This window comes from Protomyctophum bolini (assembly GCF_963924005.1).
Source record: "Protomyctophum bolini genome assembly, chromosome: 1".
In the NCBI taxonomy this organism is placed as follows: Eukaryota; Metazoa; Chordata; class Actinopteri; order Myctophiformes; family Myctophidae; genus Protomyctophum; species Protomyctophum bolini.
Genome location: NC_137862.1, coordinates 32,035,560 through 32,056,832, shown reverse-complemented (window position 1 = coordinate 32,056,832; position 21,273 = coordinate 32,035,560). Strand labels below are relative to the sequence as shown.

The following is a 21,273-nucleotide window of genomic DNA, read 5'->3' as shown; positions in this document are numbered from 1 at the left end:
CGTATGTAGAGTTCCTGGCTTTGTCTCGAACAGGGTAGGACTTCAGAGGGGGTTGCCGTGCCTTGCCGACAGTCTGAGTGTTTGCCAGAGAAACGCTTCTAAAGCCGTCGCTAGCTGCAACATCTTTGGCAAGTGGCTCAGTGGCTCTATAGAAATGTTAATGGCCGAGAAAGCATAAAGCAAGTTGACGAGAGTAGAGGTGCAGTAGTGGCAGAAAAGGGCTTGCTCTCATCTCTACATTTGTAAGAGTCTAATTCTACTCCCCATGTCACAGATCACCACCAGTTAGGGATGCACCGGAAATTCGGCCACCAAAACTATTCGGCCGAACAATGGCCAAAAAAAAGCATATTCGGTTTGGTTGATTTTAGAGGCGAAACTGAATAGTCAAAAGAACCGGGATTAACTACCTACGTAATCTAGTGTTTTGTTGTGATGACAAAATCAAAATGTAATGTCTTTTGCCATTATCATGTAGCTCTACAACAAAGGTACGGCCAAAACAGCAATGGTACAAAATTAACACACACACACACACACACACACACACACACACACAGACACAGTCCTGTCTACACATAATCCTGTCTAACAAGTAATTTCACTGATCGATGTCCTCCGACAAAATTATTACTACATCAACAGCGCTCAAGCTCACAAATCAAAGTGTGACAAGCGGAAATGGGTGGACTTTCGGCAGACAGTTCCTCAAAGCTTTCTCTGCTGACATAATTTGCAACATAGATCTGAGAAAACAATCTGAGACAGAGGCTGACAGAGGGATAACACATGGGGATATACGTCTACTACTCAATACCTACATGCATATATGGAGAGAGAGAGAGAACTGAAAATAACTGAACTGAACGGAATTAATTGCTAAATTTGTGTAAAAGTTTGAATTCATGGAGATTTATTTAGTTTTTGTTGCATGTTGTGTGTAATCGATAGGTAAAAAGGGTCATTTTGGGGGTGAACTATCCTTTTAAGGCCAGGCCACACTCAAAGAGTTTTAATGTTTACTCTGACCTATCCTTTAACTAAGGGTCCATTTGTACACTCTCAGAAGAGTGAAATTAATACCAAGGATTTCACTGTGTGTGCAGATAGCAGGGTTTAGCTCATTTGTGAAACACAAGCAAACACTGTGAGGGACATATGGTCCTTTAAAAAAAAAGGTTTGGTGTGAGATTGAAGTTAGGCGGCTAGCCAGGTCCGCCTTATGCGATTGCCACACAATATACTGGTAATTTCACCATGACTAACCACTCACTTCGTGACACGTTGTAAGCTCAGCTATTTCCGCTATTTTCTTATTAACCTTTTTTAAAGTATAGATTTTTTTTTTTAATGCCAGTAATTTCTTGGTATATTACAGTTATTTGTCATATCTGCCCTGTGCACTTTGTCCAGTACAAAGCCCAAAAGACAAACTAATTTCTAATCATATTAAAAGTTTCAATTCCAAAAGGCAAAAACATAACGATGAATTGACATAAATCGTTGTCAATTAATCGTGACATCCCTACAGGTAAGCTATAAGCCTTGGCTCTACAGCCAAATCATCAGTGTTATTTACTCTGAGAGCATAGAGGTCCATTTCTACACTCAAAGAGTTAAATCACAGTGGATGATTTTATTGTGCACTTGATTATCTGAGGATTCCTGGAGGTGACTGAAGCAATCTGTCATAATTACTTGACACGCCGAAACCCCCCTCAGGCTAAGTTTGCACTGTTTTGTTCTTGTTTGACGTCATCTGCTCTGTAATTTTCATATGACTTATGACCATTTTCACAGCTAAAACGCAGTGGATGCGTTCACACTTGAATGGGTTTGTTGCTTTGCTTTCTCCACTCTTAGGCCAAGGGTATCAGTCTTTGTCTATCTCTGATCTGAAGATCAGACTATTTTGTAACCCATTTTGCTGTAATCCTGGACGCTACTCTCACTCTGCCAACCTGGGGAGAGGCCTGAACTGAGCTCATGCTTCCTTCAGCGCATGAGGAGTGAGCAGGTCGCATCTTATAACCTGACAAGGGGGCGTTTCCCCTGGTAGGTTGTAGCACGTGGAAGGAACACGTTATTCCAACTAGTTATTTTCACTCCATCAGGCATCTCGGCTGACCAGGGGGAGGCAGTATTAGAGACAACGATTACTGCATGTTTTTTGTGAGGGTACCTACCCTAGGGTACATGGGAGAGCATGCAAACTCAACACAGAAAGCGCCTTTCGCCAACCACACCTACTAGTGTATGGGTGCTGATGGAGGAGAGAACACGCCCCAAGCGCCCAAACAATCCCCGGTGGGAATCGAACCTGGGACCTTCTAGCTGTGAGGCGACAGCACTACCGACTGCACCACCGTGCCCCGATCAACGAAGCTTCTTCTCTCCAGAAAGTGTAACCTGTCACTTCAGTTACATAGCACAACGGATTCAAACTGATTTGGGAATTCTAGATTAAATCAACTGTGCACAATACTGTGGCCATTAACAAATATTCGATATCCAACCCTAATCTGTAAATAGTGTGTTTTTCTAGAACAACCATTTGAATTTCTGGCCAATTTTGACAGCCCTCTACAATAATTTTTGTTTTTGTTTTTCTTCTTTCTAATTATTTGTTCGGCCCAACAAATTGTGTTTATTGTCATGAGTTGTCACCATCAGAGTTGGCCTTCTTCTATTATTACATGTCTTTAAATAAATACTTTCTGAAATGTCTATGGGAACAATGCATGGGAATGGGGCGGGACTGCAACGCTTATATAATCCCCATTCTGAAGATAATTATTTACTGTATGAGCAGTTATGCATGCAGCACTATTTATATCCCGAAAAGATGGCTGGTGATGGATGACAGCTTAAACGTGAATGTAAAATTTTACATTCAGTTCAGTGAATTACAGACATCAAACACACACAAAAGCTGGCATATGTGAATCCTCCCACTACCACCTTCTAATGTACACAGACAACTACTGTACATGAGCAAAATGTGTGTGCGACAAATGCACACATTCATAGTTGCCGTTAAACATAAATGAACAGCACCAACTTTGCAACACATTTCTGGTCATTATAGTGCCATGAACATTACCAGCTGCCCACAGTGGTGAATTTCATCACACAGTTAGAACCACACCATGGACATTGACCGGGCAACCGAACCAAGGCCACCCACCTGGCAGCCACAATGCCAACTTTCAAGACACACAATGGATCGCTATGATGACCAGTGTCTTAAGATAATGTCTTCTACATGTGGTGGAGTGAGATTGTTTAAGGATATCTGCCGTCCGTGCTTGTCAATGGGTCTGCGATGGGGAGAGTTGATGCGGTTTCTGTCCCTGTGGACCCTCTCCACCAGCCCGTGATGACGCGTCCCTCGCATAGAGTCCAGCCCTGAAGGGAAGCCGCCCTGAGGGAGAGATGGTACAGAAAGGAAAGTGGATAAGATACTATAGGAGAGAATATATAAATTATATAATATTATATACCTATACATGTTATTTTTGAGGGGCGCTAGCCACTCCTATGCCCAGCTTTGAGTGTTTGTGTGAACACAAACATTGGCTGATCACCCCATAGCTATGATTTGATTGGCTGAGCAAAGTACATATTGAAGATAAAAGTGAGACATTAAAGGGACACTTCACCCTTTTTGCAAAAAAATATATGTTAATGACGTTTAGAAGCTTTAGATCACTTTCCTGGGGGTATATATGTGTGTAATATGTGGTTTTAGATATTTTAGGATAGGGTGGAGAGCTGTCTTACTGAGACAACATGTAGTCCAGGAAGGAAGTGAGCCCAGTGTCCATTACATCAGAGACAACAGGCTCACTGCTACAATCTAAAATATCTAAAACCACATATTACATACATAAAGACCCCCAGGAAAGTGTTCTATTGCTTCTGAACGTCATTAACATATATTTTTTAGCAAAAAGGGTGAAGTGTCCCTTTAACCAATGGCAGTAGCCGATATTTATCTGTTGCATTGGCTATGTTGGTGTGTTATTTGCAGCCTACCAAACTGCAGATTCAGAAAACCTATGTATTGAAGATGCATTTGTTTCCCTGGCACAAAAGGGGGAAATAAAAACAGCAAAGGTGAATCGGCATCAGTATCGGCTATCAGATAAATTGTTATCGGTATCGGACAAGAATTTCCATATCGGTGCACCCCTACTGTAAAACACTACTGTTAATTTAACTGTTGAGAATGTACAAATGTGTAATGTAACAAATGGATCAAGATTTAAATGAACACTCAGTATTTTACAGTGTACGTACATATAGCTACAACCTCAGGCTCAGAATCCTGTACACAAATACTACACTTATAAAGGCTGATTCTTGGGTCCGATGCCAACCCCATTTACTGATGTTTACAGTACATTTTCAAAAATAGCCGATCTGTAAGTAGTGTATAGGTTATTCAATCTTTAAAAATGACTAATAAGAGGGGGAGGGGCGGAGCCAGCAATGGAGTAGGACGCGTGTTGAAGAGCTCCTGCCAGACCCCTTTTAAAAGTATTATTTTACGGTATATTATTTTCACTGCCGGTGTTGAAACAGTTTTAACTAGTTTTAAAACTACTCGAGAGCAAGTCTGAGTGCTTCCAGTGCCTACTACAACTCAGGGGGCATGGTCCGACGGAATCTCCGCAAGTACCGATACACAGGCCCCGAGCCAGAGGAGTCCTCGGAGCAGAGTGCTACTGAGACCGGAGAACACCCATCCAGCCCGGGGGAGGAGCCAGTGATGGACGCTGCCATGTTGAAAGCCGACATTCTTGCTGAGCTAAGAGCGGACATTTCCTCTATACTTAAATCGGAGCTAAAGAGTGTGTTTTCTGAAGAATTCAAGTCGCTAAGGGATGAGTTACAACGCGAGCTTCAGGAGCTTAAAAACAACACGGCATCCATCCGCTCTGATGTGGACTCTATGAAGACTGCTGTTAAAGATGTGGAGGACGGCCTGTCAACATGGACGGATATTGTAGTTCCGATGGAAGCTACGGTGGCTAACCTCGTAACTGAGCTGGAAGAATTAAAAGAGAAGTGCAATGACATAGAATCGAGGCAGCGTAGGTCAAATATTCGTGTGGTAGGAAAGGGTGAAGGACCTGGCTCGTGTAGCCCTACTGCCATTTCCAAACTCCTGAAAGATCTCATAAATGACCAAAAAGAGTTCCTGGTAGACCGCTCACACAGAGGCCTAGCTCCAATGAGAGACGGGAAGCCGCGGGTCATTGTCGCAAAGCTCCACTACGACCAGGACTGTGTTGAAATCCTACGCAAGGCGCGACAACATGGGCCGTATGACTATAAAGGGCAGAAAATCAGCATCTTCCCGGACCGAACAGCGAGGGACGCCAAGACCTTCGCCTCCTTCAAAGATGTCAGACTTCGTCTCCAAAACCAAGACAATGTACGGTACGGGTTCGTACATCCGAGCCGTTTCCTCATCACACTCAACGGAGCCGCCACCAGGGAATTCAAAGACCCAGTGAAGGCAATGGAATATGTCAGTAACAACATCCCCAAAACAACAGAGGCTGCTGCTGCTGCTGGATCTGCTGACTCGACTTGATGTGGCTCACTCCATTCTTTTTTGCCCTCAAAACATGCGGTAGGCCCACTGACTAGTTATATTTTCTATTTCAGGTAAAGGACACTTTAATGACACTTTATGCCTATTTTTTATTTTTCAAACTCTCCCTCTTTGATTTTTTATAACAGATTAGATTGTATTGACCTTGTTTATTGTTTATTTTTAGTTTTTCTTTACTGATGAGAAGGTCTAGACGTGCCTATAATATTTTCACTTTAGGAAAGGAGAGCATTGACTGACAGTTTTCTATTTAATTTTTTATCTTTATTTTTGTATATTTTTTCTTGTTCATTCAACCTCCTGCCATCATTCTATTTTGCACTATTTCTATACAAGATACACAATATTATTTTGTTTTACTATTTTATTTATTTAATGTGTATGTATGTATGTACAAGTGTAAAAATGACTAATAATGAGATGCTCAACATGTGCCAGCCGCCGCATTTCTCCCGTAAATCTCCCCGGTTTGCGGTGATTGTGGCTTTGCCAGACACATATCGCGTTCCACCATCCAATCAAAGTCAATTCAACTTTGGCTCGAGACAAGCCTAAGATTTAGACACTCGTAGATGTATTTTATCGATTCTGACATTTCAGAATCGATACAACAACATCTATGACAGTCTAAATCTTAGGCTCCTTGGTTTGAGGTGAGAATACTGTCTCAGCCCCCCGGGACACCCATAGCGTAGCGTTTCTCATAACTTCAATGAATAAGCATAAACAAACTATTTCACACAAACAATGTTGGTAAAACTAAGATGTTTGAGGGGAAATTTTATATTTACAGTTAGAAATAAAATATTTTCATGTAAAGTCACCTCCTTGTTTGTATTAGTGGTGCGAGGCAGAGCAAGCCGAGGGGAGACAGAGAAGACAACAGGGAAATGTTTATCTGCTGTGTGACGTCATCGTTCGTGACGTCGTTGTTCTTCAAAAGGTTAGTGAAATCCAGGCATTGTGATTTAATTAATTCTGTGGTCAAACTATTAATGTGACATAAGGTTCTATAAAGTAACAATGCAATTCAGGGTTGCTGTGGATTAACCCATTTTGGGAGGGAACCCCCTTTGGTGTTAGCATTATGTTATGCTTTAGCTATTGAAAAATAGCAGATCTACAAGCTCATAGCACACCACCGAGTGGCGCGCTACGAGCTTGTAGGTCTGCTATTTTTAAAAATTCGAAGAACGACTGACATAGAAACATAGCTTTTTCAGAAAACTGTCATTTTCAAACAGACATTTTTAGAATCTGATCTCAGGTCAAAATGGGTTAAAGAGTTATTTACAGTGGTGACCTGAGCCAGAAAATGTTTGAAAACCACTGATCTACGTATGTTATATCTGTCCTAAAAGGTAGGGTGAAAAGCCAAGTCTCCATGGCTGAGAGTGGCCTTCTGTCTGCCATACCGGGGATAGATTTCGGGACCAGGGCACAGTACAGGGATCACTGCACTTACTACTTGCTTCTCTAGCTCAAAGGGCCATTCTTCCAGGCAACACAAGGGTACTTTGAGCTGTCTCCTCAGAGAGCTGACACAGATACAGACTCCACTGCTGTTGGCTTACGTACAGAACTGCACTTCTTAAAAAAAGGAGAGCTGATAATGACTTGATCCAGATCTGCAGCAGAGAGTGCAGATCTAACTGTTCTGCCTTTGCCCATCTTCAAAAAAGAACATCTGAATGATTTAACAACATTCTCAAGAGAGTAGCTGCTTTGCACTTCTGAAACCACAGTACACTGTCGGGCTGTTTTAGCTCTTAGTGCCGAGAATATTTTAGAGTGGCTCATTGTTGTTAAAACAAGCCTGGCCTTGAGCAAGTCCAAGTTGAGAACAAGAACTTTGTGTTTGGTAATGATTGTAATACTTTAACCCAATAATGACCACCATTATTTACTTGAGAGCTACTTTAAAAATGAACAGCTCAACAAGATCTACTCACCAAAGCAAATCAGACAAATGCACTTGGAATGGGAAATAGGACGAAAATGGAATTGAGTGTTTCATTGTGGGTTTGAGCTGACATGCTCTTTTTGATGTAAATCAATCATGTCACCTTAATTCAAGTGTTTTAAATGTATTTTTTTTTAAATTATATATACACCGGTATATATATTTCTAGGGACATTGTGGTCTACCTGTACAGCCTTATAGTGACCTACAGCTGATCTAACTTTAAAATTTAACCCCTTAAACACCCAAACATAGCAGATGCATAAGCTACCAGGTCATGTAGATCGGCAATTTTCGGAAAAACTAAATAAATTGGATTTATTTATGTATTGTTTTTGTAAATCTTTTGTACTCAACCTATTGTACGTGTACCTTTGCCAGTACTTAGCGACCTCTCTTGGTTCAGAGATTAAAATAGGGTGCATTTTGCATCCCAAAATGCAGGTTATAGTTAAGGGACGGAAAAAAACAACGACCTCTGCATCCACGGGATGCACTACTGTACTGTTTTTTATTCTAGTTTATTTTGCCAGCTTTAGTTATAATAATCTTTCTTCTTCTGTTTTCTACATGAATATAACCACATTATATAACCATATAAACTGAAATGGGAGTTAAATGTTGCAATTTGTAAAAAATGGCAAAATATGACTCCTAACATAGTGGGACTCTTAAAATGTCCCTGGGACTCATCTAAAAGACCATCCCTGCATCTCAGGACTCATTACAATGAAAACCTATTTACATCACTGTGGTGGTACACAGAAAGTTCCCGAAAATGAAAAAGGTGGGTGTGGAGTAGCACGTAGTCACGTTCCTATAGCCTATTTAAATACGCTGGGAGTCGGCGGCGACAACACACGGTGTGGTGAGCTGGTGGTGTGCATAGGAGGTGGAGTAGCACGTAGTCGTGGTGGATGTCTCGGACGGACCTACAATACTATTCCTGCATTCAGGAGCGCTAGTGAAATGACACACAGGCTGGTATAGCGCATCTTACAGCCAAAGCCAGCGTAGCGTACTGAAAAGTGTTGATTCAAAACATCTGTAACCAATTAAAGCCAGCTACGTGCGCATCGCAAAGCGCATCTCTCAGTCTGTCGTGTGAGAACTGTAAGAGTTAAAGTGTCAGTTTTATTGTTATAATTTTGTTTGTTGGCTGACACAACTGTGAAAAAACAGCTATATTATTCTTACATTTTTATATATGAATTAGAATTAATTTGCCTCCTGTGTGAATAGGATGGGATAGGTTAGGTTAGGTGTACGCTACTGTATTTTAACTGAAGTCATAATGGTGGTACCCGGAGAGCCAAATATTTAGTAGTACTTGGTGAAGAAAGGTTGAGAACCACTGCTATAGGGGGTTCCAAATGGACCCTTACAGATCTGTAACTCTGAGTTACCCCCTTACGTGTCCTTTGGTTCCATTTGCACACTCTCAAGAGTTGCATTTCCTTGAAATTAAATAGTTAAAGGACATCTTTTTCAATTTCTTTTGTGTTTTTGGGGCTCCCCACAATTACAAATAACCAATGTTGAACAATCAGGCTTTCATATCATATGGGTGCTTTAATGGAAATTGCTCTCAGGAACAGCTCAACTGATTTTGTCCCCATCGTGAGGTCATCAATGTCACCCTACTTTGTATAATTCCTCCTCTTCTTCAGTCTTCAGTTCCAAATTTGCAATGTCCGCCATTGTTGATTTTCCAAGCTGGCATGGAATGGAAACAAGCCTGTGTTTATCTAGCATCAGATTATAACGACTCAAATATTAAATAATCTGCATATCAGCACCCCCACCACCTCAGGACATTGTGGTACTGCAGCTAAAACTGAAAGCTAAAACAAAGTCAAGAAAGAAATGACAAGGACTGGTTATATCAGAGTGGTGATTGAGGCTCAAATCATTAGAAATAAGTTTGAGGGACATAGATGATATTAAATATTAAAAGCAGTTTTAAAATGCATGTTATTTGCGCTTTAAGAGAACCACCAGTATAGTAGCAGACGTGAAGTCCACATAACCAGCTCTGATATTCTTGGTTCCTATTGGTGGTTCCAACCACACAACCTCTCAGGTTGTGTGGTTGGTTGTTGTGGTGACACCGGCACATATCAAGGAAGACAAAGCTCAGTCTACAATGCCTCTGTCATCTCTGTGCTCCTGTACGGCTCGGAAACATGGCCACTGAACAACACGCTGGCGGCCATGCAGGGTCGATGGCTTTGACTTCACTCGTGGATCCAGCATGACACTAACCAGACTCTAAGAGAGCTAACCCAACAGCTCCCAGCTTCTTGCCTTGCAGCAATGTGGCAAGTGCGTTGGTATGGCCACATCACCTACCTGCCAGAGGAACATCCAACACACACACACCATCCTGGCCTTCAATCCCCAGCAAGCCAGCTGGAGACGACCTAGAGGTGCCCCGCCCCCTGCACCCACTGGCTGGATGTAATATCCCAGGACCTTATGCAACTTGACTTTGGCACAAGCTCAACACCTTGCCCGCCACGACAGACCCAGATGGAGACCTGGTGGCTATGGTTGTCTCTACGCGGCCAGTGCAAGAGGACTAATAAGTAAGTAAGGATTCCAACCCTAGTAGTACCTCAGGAAAAGGTGCCGAGTGAAGATCTCACCTGGAATTCAATGCTGACATTGCCGATCTGATTGACGTTGGGTAAGGAACCTCCGTAATACTGGGCCCGGGACTGAGACAGACGGAGCTGTTGGATCTTCTGATACTGCACCTGTTAGAGAGGGGGGGGGCATATGTACACATCAGTGTTAATTCGCATTTACTATGAAAACCAGCATCTCCCGTCAGTTAGTCACGCCTCCATATATGGTCACACCTTCTTACATTACGCCTCCATATATGGTCACGCCTCGTGACGTCATCACGCCACCATATCTGGCCATCTGCAATCCATATATGAAGATCACGACACTGACCTCATCTAACCTTGGATAACCATACATAGAGAAGACTGGATCATCACCTAGATTTGTATACCGTATATGGAGCCGGCCAGCAACTCTACATCTAGCCTGGGTCCACCGATGCTTTCTATGGCATAGGCAGCTCCCGGCAGGATCCGCCGGGAGAATCTAGACGCAGCTGTGCGACATGAGACTAATGAATTAGAGCGACAGAGAAAGAGAGGAGTGTGTGTGTGTGTGTGTGTGTGTGTGTACGTCAATTTAACAAAGGTGCAGAGTCAGAAGACGATCAGAAATCATATGACGAATTGAAGTGGACTCGATCCTCCCTGGAAATAAAAAACGTCTGGGTTTCCGAGGCTACTCTGCATCTGACCTAAAACCCTTAGATCTTATATGGAGCTGACCTGTTCTGACATTCCATATGTAGAGGTTTCCCCACCTGTCCTTCCTGTTGTTGATCTGACCTCATCAAACGGGTACAGGCTTTAGTTTTGACATACCTCAAACCCTAACCTAACCATAACCGCAAGCACAGAGCAGCGCATATTTGCCAAACCTTAATCTGATCGTTTTCCACATGTCGGTACTATGGTATGTCGGATAAGCGTGCGCACCCCCATCAAACCCTGTACACTGTAATCACATTACAGTACACACTATATGGCCAGTACAGAATTAATTCCATATGTTGATCTGACCCCCCATGCCAAAGCGCCAGCACTCGCCCAGCAGTCTGCCGTCACCCAGGCGGATGCGTGCACACAACCTCGACCTACAAAGCCTAAAAGGCAAACATAAATACAAATTGTAAAGTTCCAATGTTCAATGCAAAAAACAATATAATCATGAGTCACAATTATTTGTGTGACAGTTAATCATCAACTTAAATTTCTAATCGTGACAGCTGTCATAATAGGAAAGAAAGATATAGACAGTTGGGGTACTTTGATTTTTACTATTATTAAAAAAAGACTTCAGCCATACAGTGTTAAAGAAATCTGTCGGTGAGCACTTATAACACAGTTGAAACAACAATAATGAGACGGACACAATTCAGAGTTTCAGAGTATTGGAATAGAATGTATTTGAATACGGAGACAGTAGTGGAGCGTTACAATGGAACACGTACTGACTCCACACATCTCAGTCAGGCTTCAGCTTAAATACATTATTATCCCCCCCCCCCCCCCCCCCCAGGAGTAGGTGGGTCTAAACACATGACATGTTTAGATGACCCCTCCAGACCACACAAGTCATAGGTCACAGAAAACAGCTTCTCATGGTTTGGTTTATGATTAAATGTCCTTAAATGTACAACTTAGGTATTCCACATTTCCTTGACAACAGTATATACATTGAAAATAGCAGATCTAATAAAGTTGTTGAAATGGGACATTCTGCATGATTACTACTTTTACTTTTGGTACTTTAAGTACATTTTGAACCCAACACTACTCAAATGCATTTTGAATTCCGGAATTCAACTATTTCTATATTGCTGCATTATTGATACTTTTACTTAAACTAAGTACAAAATGTAAATACTTTTCCCACCACTGAATATTACATTCTAGGAAATGGGCATCATGGCTGGCATACCAGCTCACCACCAACACATGCCACAGGCATCCACTCACATAGACAGAACACAAGCAGTGTTGCCAACTTGCCATGTCATATTTTGTGAGAGAAATAAGCAACCAGGTCTAGGAATAGGAAAACAAGCCCAGAAGAAGCAACTAGGCCACATTAAATTAAACCTAGTATGAATCGGCAATTTGAAAATGGCAGATCTACATGCTCACAATGTTTGCAATGTGACGCGTTGTGAGCTTGTAGATCAGATATGCCATTTTCAAAAACTCTTGAAATGCCTGAAGAGGGTCTTTGACCGAAACGTTGCATATAAATAAAGTTTGTATGTCAAGTGCAGACGGTGTGCGGATCTTTGTGCATTCGTCTAAAAACTCTTGAAATAAAATGTGGAATAGTCTAGTCCCGATATGATCGGGACTAGACTATATGACATTCAATAGTCTAGTCCCGATATGATGGGGACTAGACTATATGAAATTCAATGTTCTTTTGAGTCTTGATAAACAGGGGTCGTCTTATATTCGGGACAATATGGTATTTGTAATATTTTTGAAACATTCCAATACCACAAATGCTCCCTGGCATAAAATAAATTCATGAAAATATTTGTGAACCACTGGTTTAACCCATTTTGACCTGAGATCAGATTCTAAAAATGTCTGTTTGAAAATGACGTCGTTCTTCGATTTTTCAAAAATAGCAGACCTACAAGCTAGTTGGGCGCCACTCGGTGGCTCGCTATGAGCTTGTAGATCTGCTATTTTCCAATAGCTAAAGCATAACATAATGCTAACACCAAAAGGGGTTCCCGCCCAGAATGGGTTAAATAACAATTAAAACATTTGGAAGCAAGACTAATGAAAGTTTTCTTTAGAAACAAGCCCAAAATAACACAACCACCATATTTTTACAAGCAACTGTACAAAATAATATAGCCCAGAATCGCTTATAATAGGCCGATATGGCAACAGTGAACAGAAGGCGGCTTGTTCTGCCAAGGTAAGGTAAACAGACCCAATCATCCATTGTGATCAAGAATAAGCAAATGAGATGATGGGCGTGTCTTCCCATCCTTACACCGCTGAAAGGGCACAATTTGAATCTCAAAGCCTGGCCCCATTTTACTTTTATCAATAGATTTACACAGACTGGATATAGAGAGAGAGGGAGAGAGAGATAATTTTCTCCGAGAGAATACCAACATAACACAAACCTCGCCTTAGTACAGCGTGATGGAATGTAAGGAAAAGGAAAGCTATCCGACAGATTGGAAAGAAGCAACCCAAAAGCAGAGTCAACTAGAATGCTATCTGGCCCTAAAAAGAATACCTGAGCACCGTGACCGACCCCAAACAAAGCAACTTCTTGACTAGGTACAGACTCAGTGAGCAGTCTTGTGATTGAGAAAGGCCGTCATAGGCAGACCTGTCTCCCTAGAGAAGACAGACTGATTGATTTTATTTTATATATTCAAGATGTACAATTCACAAAAGTGCAGTACAGAATTATCATCAAGATTGCACAAAAAGTCAAGACTATGCACCCACTGGCTGCACACAAAATTGAGTGGAAACTGAGCTACATTTCCTAACGGTCTGTCCATTGTACCAAGACATCAGAAACACATTGAAAAAATGACAAATGACAAAAGACTCCCATATCTGCTGGGCGAAGTACAACAATGTGCAAACACAGCAGCAAGATTTGAGAGCTGCCGTCATAAGAGAAGGATATCATATGAGATAGAACACAAAATCAATTGGGAACCAGTGTAATACACTCATCTATCATGAATGTGATTAGCTGCAGCATTGTTGCGTACATCAGTGTCTTATACCTTCTGTTGTTCTTTTAACCTGACAAACTAATGTTTAAAGGGAAATGATTTGCTGATTTTGTAGTTTCCAGTGCTAGTATAAACTAAATGGACTGATGGACTACGCACTGAGACTAGCAATCAATGGCAAAGAGGAGGCGCTGGGGTTCACTCTGGTCCCGAGGAAGTCTAGGCGAGTACACCCCATCATGGTCACTGACCTCGACTACGCAGACGACATCGCCCTAATATCGGACACAGTCGAGAAAGGAACGGAGCTACTACTGGCAGTAGAAAAGGAGTGCATGAAGATCGGCCTCAAGCTCAATGCCAAGAAAACAAAAGTAATGACAGTTAACACCATGGACAAAACCATTACCACCGCAGACGGGACGGTGCTCGAGCAAGTCGAGGACTTCAAGTACCTCGGGGCCTGGACTGCCTCAACTGAAAAGGATCTGAATGTTCGGCGAGCACTTGCCTGGAAAGCCTTGCACGGGATGAGGAGAGTGTGGAAATCAGGCATGGGAGAAGACCTCAAGAGGCGGCTGTTCATAGCTACTGTGGAATCAGTACTGCTGTATGGGGCCGAGACATGGACCCTCACAGTACAACAGGAAAAAGCCCTGGATGGAGTCTACACAAGAATGCTACGAATGGCACTAGGTGTCACATGGACGGACCGCATCAGAAATGTGGACCTCTATGGGGACCTACCACGCGTCACGAACAAAATCAGGGAGAGAAGGATGAGGCTGGCAGGGCACTGCGTCAGGCACCCAGAACTTGAGGCAAGTAAATTGACCCTATGGGAGCCAACCCAGGGCAAAGCAAGGAGGGGAAAGAAGCGTACCACCTATGTAGACGTGCTGCGGCGCGACAGCTTGGCTGACAACACTGCAGAGCTCAAGAACCTGATGTTGGATAGGAATTTGTGGAGGGCAGCGATCCAGGAATCCCGAGTTGGTGTTGGCTAGACTTCACTCTCGCAGCAAGAAGATAAACTAAAACAAACGACACCCTGACCCTGTCGTGTCAGGGTGGCCATCCTCATCCTAAACTGAAAAGCCATGTTTAGATCATATACATGCAGCCTAATCAAACACTCATTAGGACAAGACAAAAATATTTAGGCTTAAGTGGAATACAAAAAGGTTACATTGTGGTGGACACTAGATGGGGATCTCACCTCAGATTGCTATGCATTTCCTAGGGATACCAATAAATAGGCCTCTCACAAAGACAATTAAAACAGGGAAAGCATCTGTGTAATTATTTTGTGTTGGCCATTTAAAAATAGCAGATCAGTAAGCTCAGAGGGCAACACCCCCTGTGAGCTACTACATCTGCTATTCTTTTTTTTGTTATCGTTAAAGTCTGACAAGTCAACTACTGGTTTAGAGGGCATTCGTAGAATCAACCTCACTCGGGTCTCTTAATGGGTTAACGAGCTGTCCGGTTGTGCATCGAGCATCCTCGGTGACAGACAGCAGATCAACGCTAACGTGCTGGAGCATCCTAGCATTTTCACCCTGCAACGTGCACCAGTTGGAGGCGGAGCAGCATTTGACAGTGGTCATTGGAAATGCAGAGAGTCTCAAACACACTACGTATGTGAATACGAAGGGGAATGTCAAGGTGTCCGGAGAGAATGATCACTGCCCAGCAGACATGCAAGTTGCTGAAGGAGTGGTGTTGCACCGACCAGGTTGTCAACATGACATTTGACTCCAGCCATCTCACATTTAGCTGTTACTTGGGGTGGCAGTGGCTCAGGAGGTTAGAGTGAAGGTTCCCAGTACGATCCTGGGCACCCCCAGAGATAGTGTGGAAGTATCCTTGAGCAAGGCCCATTGTCCTGCCATACATTCCTGCCAACAGCGAACTGGGCAAGTTCTGTGCTAATGTTAAACTGTGCGTTGCAGAAGTGATTGACTATAAGCGAGGTGACTACCACGAGTTTGAGCTCTACCTTGCTAGTGTATCTGGTTGCAGGTGAGGCAGCAAAGTCCCCAGTAACCTTCCAATGGCCGGGAGCGCAGAAAAAGGCACGATGGATCCATGGTCAAACTTTTGAGGTTGAGAGACCAAAAAGAGAGATTAGACGGTTTGCCTAGTGAAAATAGCAAGCGCACAACGCAGCACAAAGGGACACATTTTGCGCTTGAAGATTGCCTATTCATTACTTCTTGTTTTTAAAACTCTACATGTTTGTTTTAAAATATATTTTAAAAAGACCTTTTGAAATATATATATTTTTAAATCTAGGAAAATATTTTTTTACTTGAGTCATGAGACTCTTGGCCCATAAAAATTGGTCCGTGACCCATTGTTTAGGAACCAGTGCTAGCATACACTAATCAAGCTGGCTTTGATGTAGCACATATGGCCTTGCTTCCTCAGTGCACCATCACCACACGGCAGCAGGTGCCCAAGATTTCAGCGTTGTTTACCAACACCCATCTACTCAACATGGTAGCTGAGCTGCCTGCGAGACAGCTGTAGTGTAGGTGCAGCCTGGAATGACCTCACACTCGACTGCACGCGTGCACGTCTGTCGACGAGGGCATCGCAGCACCGGCAATGACACCTCCGGTACCATGGTCAAGTTTATAAGCATGTCTCAAACTGGGGAATTCATGTTACAGCAGATTATAAAAACTCTAAAAACACAGTGAACATACATACAAGAACAGACAGACATGTACATAGTCACAAGCTCCAGGTAACAGTTTAAATAGAAGTGCAACTACGACCACCCACCCACCCACCCCTCACCCCTGAAACTACAGCTACCTCCTCCAGCTTCCATTACTGATGGCATGAATGGAAGTGGGTATGAATGAGAATTTATACCAATGTTTTTTTTGCTGCAGGGGCTTCTAACCGTTGGCTGGAAGGCTAGAATAGATGCCTTTGTGAGCACCTGCTCGTCATATACTGTAACAACTGTATATATGACTCAGACTGTAAGTACCCCCACAATCTGTACCCGAACGGGTGTGATCCTGCCGCTAGCACTAGCTTGTTGTAGCACACACACAAGCTGATCTTCCCATGCAAGCTGCACTTTGACGCTGGCTTTGGTCAAGCCAAAGTTTCCCAAAAGCTCAAGGTATAGAGTTTAACCTCTGATGTCATGTCGTACTTTTTATTTGCGTTTTCTCTATTCATTTGGTCCACAGAATGAGAGGCCTGCTCTGCTCTTTCCAAATTTCATTATGCTTTAAGTAGCATGTGACGTATCAAACTAGGGGGTTTTCATGATTCTGAATCCATTCCAAGCATTCGTTTTACACAAAAAACACTCCTTGGCCTAAATTCGGCCATAGCCACAAATGTGCTGACCTCATCACATCTGTGATGACGGCTAAGGCCGTTTTGAATGGATTCAGTACAGAATTCCAGTTTACTTTAGTAAAAGTACAAAAAGCATTGGCATCAAACTAGTACTCATTATGCAGAGTGCAGACTGCCCCATTTCAAGCTTTCAAATGCGTGTGTGTGTGTGTGTGTGTGTGTGTGTGTGTATGTGTGTGCGTATGTGTGTCAGTGTGTGTGTGTAAAATATACTGTCTGTGTGTGTGTGTGTGTATATGTATTATATATATATATATATATATATATATATATATATATATATATAAATATATAATTTTTCTTTTAATAGCAGATCCACAAGGTCAATGTGTCGCATCGTGATGCATTGCGAGCTTGGAGATCAGCAAAACAGATGTATGTTTTGTAATAATAATCTAAATCTGCAGAGTAACTAAAGTTTTCAAATAAATGTAGTGACGTAAAAGTACAATAGTGTACTATATATATATATATATATGTAATATTGAGATGTAGCGGAGCAGAAAACAATATATTCTTGTAAATCGGAAATACTCAAGTCAAGTACAAATACCTCAAAATTGTACTCAAGTAAATCCACGTAGTTACTTTCCGCCACTGTTTACATGTGTACAATACATGCATGTACACATACTGTACTAATAAACTGTGCTAATAAACAGATTCCGATCCCGTCAGTAGGTACAACCGTCTCTATACGGTAATTCAGTGCATTTTAGATCCAGTCATGTTCTTCACCACTGCAAATGTTGAACGAGCTACTTCCAGCCGTTGCTGCCTGGCAGTGTGTCCTGTGCCGTTGCCAGCCAGCCTCGTTGACTGCATGCAGTCACTGGGCCTTTCTGTCTCATAAGGGTCACCGACAGTTCACTTCATAGTTCATACCTTTATGGCAAGCTTAACCCAGTATAGCCTCAAAACCACATCCTCTTTGGCTGACCATTTAAAGCTCTGCCTCACACAAAAGGCCACATTGTGAACCAATAGCAGTTTGGTAGCGATCTGAATAGAAGCTTTATATATGTTTTTCTCCATGTTTTTATGTCTTGGAATGTGTCATGTATGCTTGCAAACTGCTTGAGATAGATTTTTAGAGAATAGTAAAATCATGGGTTGATAAATTGTGGACCTGGATAACAAATGTATAGTATTAGTAGCCAATAATTGGGTTTTCTCCCCAATTTAGCAGTTATGCCAATTCCTCCCCACACAAATTTCTGTGTCATCACTGCTGTTATATAGCTACTGTAAGTCACCCGTCAGTGAGAGCTTTCATCCTACTCCTCCGACCCAAACCTCCCCACTGACAGGCGCTGCCCAAGCCCAAATATCACCCTCCCCGCCCGGCTTCCGTCCCCTAACGGCGAGTAAACCGAACACCTAAATTCAGAATGATTATTTTCCTGTGGTACTGTCCTGTGTTTTGTGAAATTGTCCGGTTAATTAAAACATAGCGTTCTGTGAGCCCATCATTATGAGGGTCAATTATTGACTGTTATTTGTCAATTAAAAAAATAATGATCCTGGGCCAGTAGCTAGAATGGTGGGGCCAGCGATCTTGAAAAGAACAATTTCCCCTTAATGTCTACCCCTGGACAGTTCCAAACAACTGTTGTCTGGATGGCACACAACAGGCAGCTTTGGTTAGAACTACTGACAGGCCTGGGCCATGGCTCAGTGGTCCAGACACCTTGGCTGATAATCCAGTCTGGCAGTGTGCCGCGGGTTACATGGGACCTTATTTATGATAAAGTGTAAATTTGTACAGTACGTCTCTAAATGTTATGATGAATTGAAAACGGTGGACCCTCTTCTAAACAAGCGAAATGCTTTATGGTGTCGCCCACTCAGAGGTAACAGTTTTTGTATTGAGTTGTGCTTGAAATGTACTGTAATTCTGCAAACTGTTGATAAATACTTAAATCAATGACATGGCTTTCTCTGGTCTGGCAAAGAGGATGATTCCCTACAAAGGGGTTTCATCATCCAGCAGGTGCGAGCAGTGCACTTTCCCTGTGTTAGTTACAGTGAAGGACCTGTTGATTAAATATAGCACCGAACACCGTGACTGATCAAGTGACAACAACAATGTTGTCAATGGCTGCACGCGCGCGTACCCTGACACACACATGCCAGAAGAGATAAAATACATCGTTATTGTATTAAACACCGATTGACACTCCAGTGGGGGAAATGCATGGGGTCCCTATGTTTAATATGTGGACTATTTACTCTGTGGGCTATTATTAAAGTAACACTCTTCCGTATTCATTTCAGACAGGGGGGTAAGTGAAACTAAAGGACCATATCCAACAGTGAAAACAACAAGGTGTTTTATTTACCCTTGACACGGTCAGGTCCGTCATGAGCTGGTCGAAGGCCCGGGTCTCCTCGGCTTGCTTCTGGTTGTGCAGAGCGATCTTCTCGCTGAACTTCCTCGGGTTGGAAGCACTACCCGTGCCCGGGGATCCGGACATGGTGGCTGTAGTGCGACCAGACCAGAGGGCCGCAAAACTTGCAATAAAAAAAGAGGAAAAAAAGAAAAGTGTGTGTTGTTGACACACAGTTTGTGTGTGTGGAGTCTATGTTTTTTTGACGAGCACTGAATCCATCAGAGCTTCAAACTGTGTCTCACACACACAGTTGACCGGCCTGTGTGTGTGTGGTGTCGCGGTGAAGTTAACTTGTTGCAAAGCCAAGCTAACGTGGCTAAAGCTGCCTTTAACCTAGAATAGCATTAAAAGTGTCAAGGACTCCTTGGTGACGTCACCGAGCGATTCAGAGGGGACCCCGTTAAACTTTAGTTATCTTTTATTTTACTTTTCCAGTATCGTAACTGAATTTCTGTAATTGTATTGTTGATATTTTGTCAACAAAGAAACAAAATAGACTACAATCTACTACACACTTCCGGACTGTTTGCAACGTCACTGTCCCATCCTGGCGATCTTTTATCCTAGCCTTTAAAGAAAGTTGTCTTGGTCTGTGGCCGTAGTGAAGTTCCTGACAGAACATGCATTCATTAGTTATAAATGTAAAGTTACTGTTGTTTTCTCCCCTCTCCTTCACTATGCATTTTTCCTTAATGTATTATTTGATTTATATTTTCGTACACATTGAGCGAAATTGACCTAACCTATCAAATAGAAAATTGGCCTCAGAGGTAGTCCAAATTGCTGTGCTTTTAGGATGCCGTTATTTAGCTACACGAATCTAACGGCCAAATAAGTATTAAGAACATAAATTGTTTCATCAAACTAATGATTAGTTTGAATTATCCGACGCGGAGCGGAGGACGTTGACGTTAGCAGTTAGCTACATAGATAGCATACTAGGTCTGCTAGTCTCAGCATGTCTAAAGTATGACAATTTGGACAGAAAGATATAAAGCAGTTGTTCCAATTCAACGATCAGCTCATTTGCATAATATGCCGTGGTGTTAATTGCGTAACGAGAGAGAGTGCAGCACTGACAATTAACTCTTAACGTTGTAAGGGCAAAGGTTTGCTCAAACAATCCCACATCTCTCAACAAGTGTCCGCCGATCGGTCTGCTCCTGAAAACAACTGCTGCTGCTTATTTGGATGGAAAACCACAAAAAAATGAAATAAATCTGCAACAGTTTTGTAGAAGATCATTAATCCAATCATTTATACCAAATCGAATTGGTTAAAAACAACAACGCGATTGACTTGACTGTGATGATGTTCTTCTTCGGTTAATCCACCTCAGCTCGATCTCAGACAGACTGCGGTTGTAGAGAATCCAAACAAACTCCAAGATTAAGCCATGAATGGTCAGATCCGTCCCGTTTGGTTCAACTGACGAGCGAGCTTTCACAATAAATTCACTTCATTAAGCCGTCGCTTACAGTAAAGTACAGTGGCCAACAACTCTATTGCGCTGGCTTGTTATCGTAGTCCTCTGTCTGCCGAGTAAACACGCACAAACACTACA

At 42.4% G+C, this 21,273-nt stretch overlaps 1 protein-coding gene across 2 annotated transcripts in view; it reads right to left on the bottom strand.

Moving 5' to 3' along the window:
- Positions 1-21,251, bottom strand: part of crtc3 (CREB regulated transcription coactivator 3) — a 62,288-nt gene extending 41,037 nt beyond the window's left edge. The window contains exons 1-4 of one of the 2 annotated variants that reach the window (XM_080761903.1): positions 20,790-21,251; positions 19,659-19,830; positions 10,238-10,348; positions 3,296-3,424 (exon numbers count right to left, since the gene is read on the bottom strand). In XM_080761903.1, the coding sequence (XP_080618029.1) occupies positions 3,296-3,424; positions 10,238-10,348; positions 19,659-19,793 (375 nt within the window). In that variant the 5' untranslated portion in view covers positions 19,794-19,830; positions 20,790-21,251. Of the gene's footprint in view, positions 1-3,295; positions 3,425-10,237; positions 10,349-19,658 lie in introns of both variants that reach the window. The other variant, XM_080761904.1, reaches the window with a different exon arrangement.
- Positions 21,252-21,273: the final 22 nt, after the last annotated feature.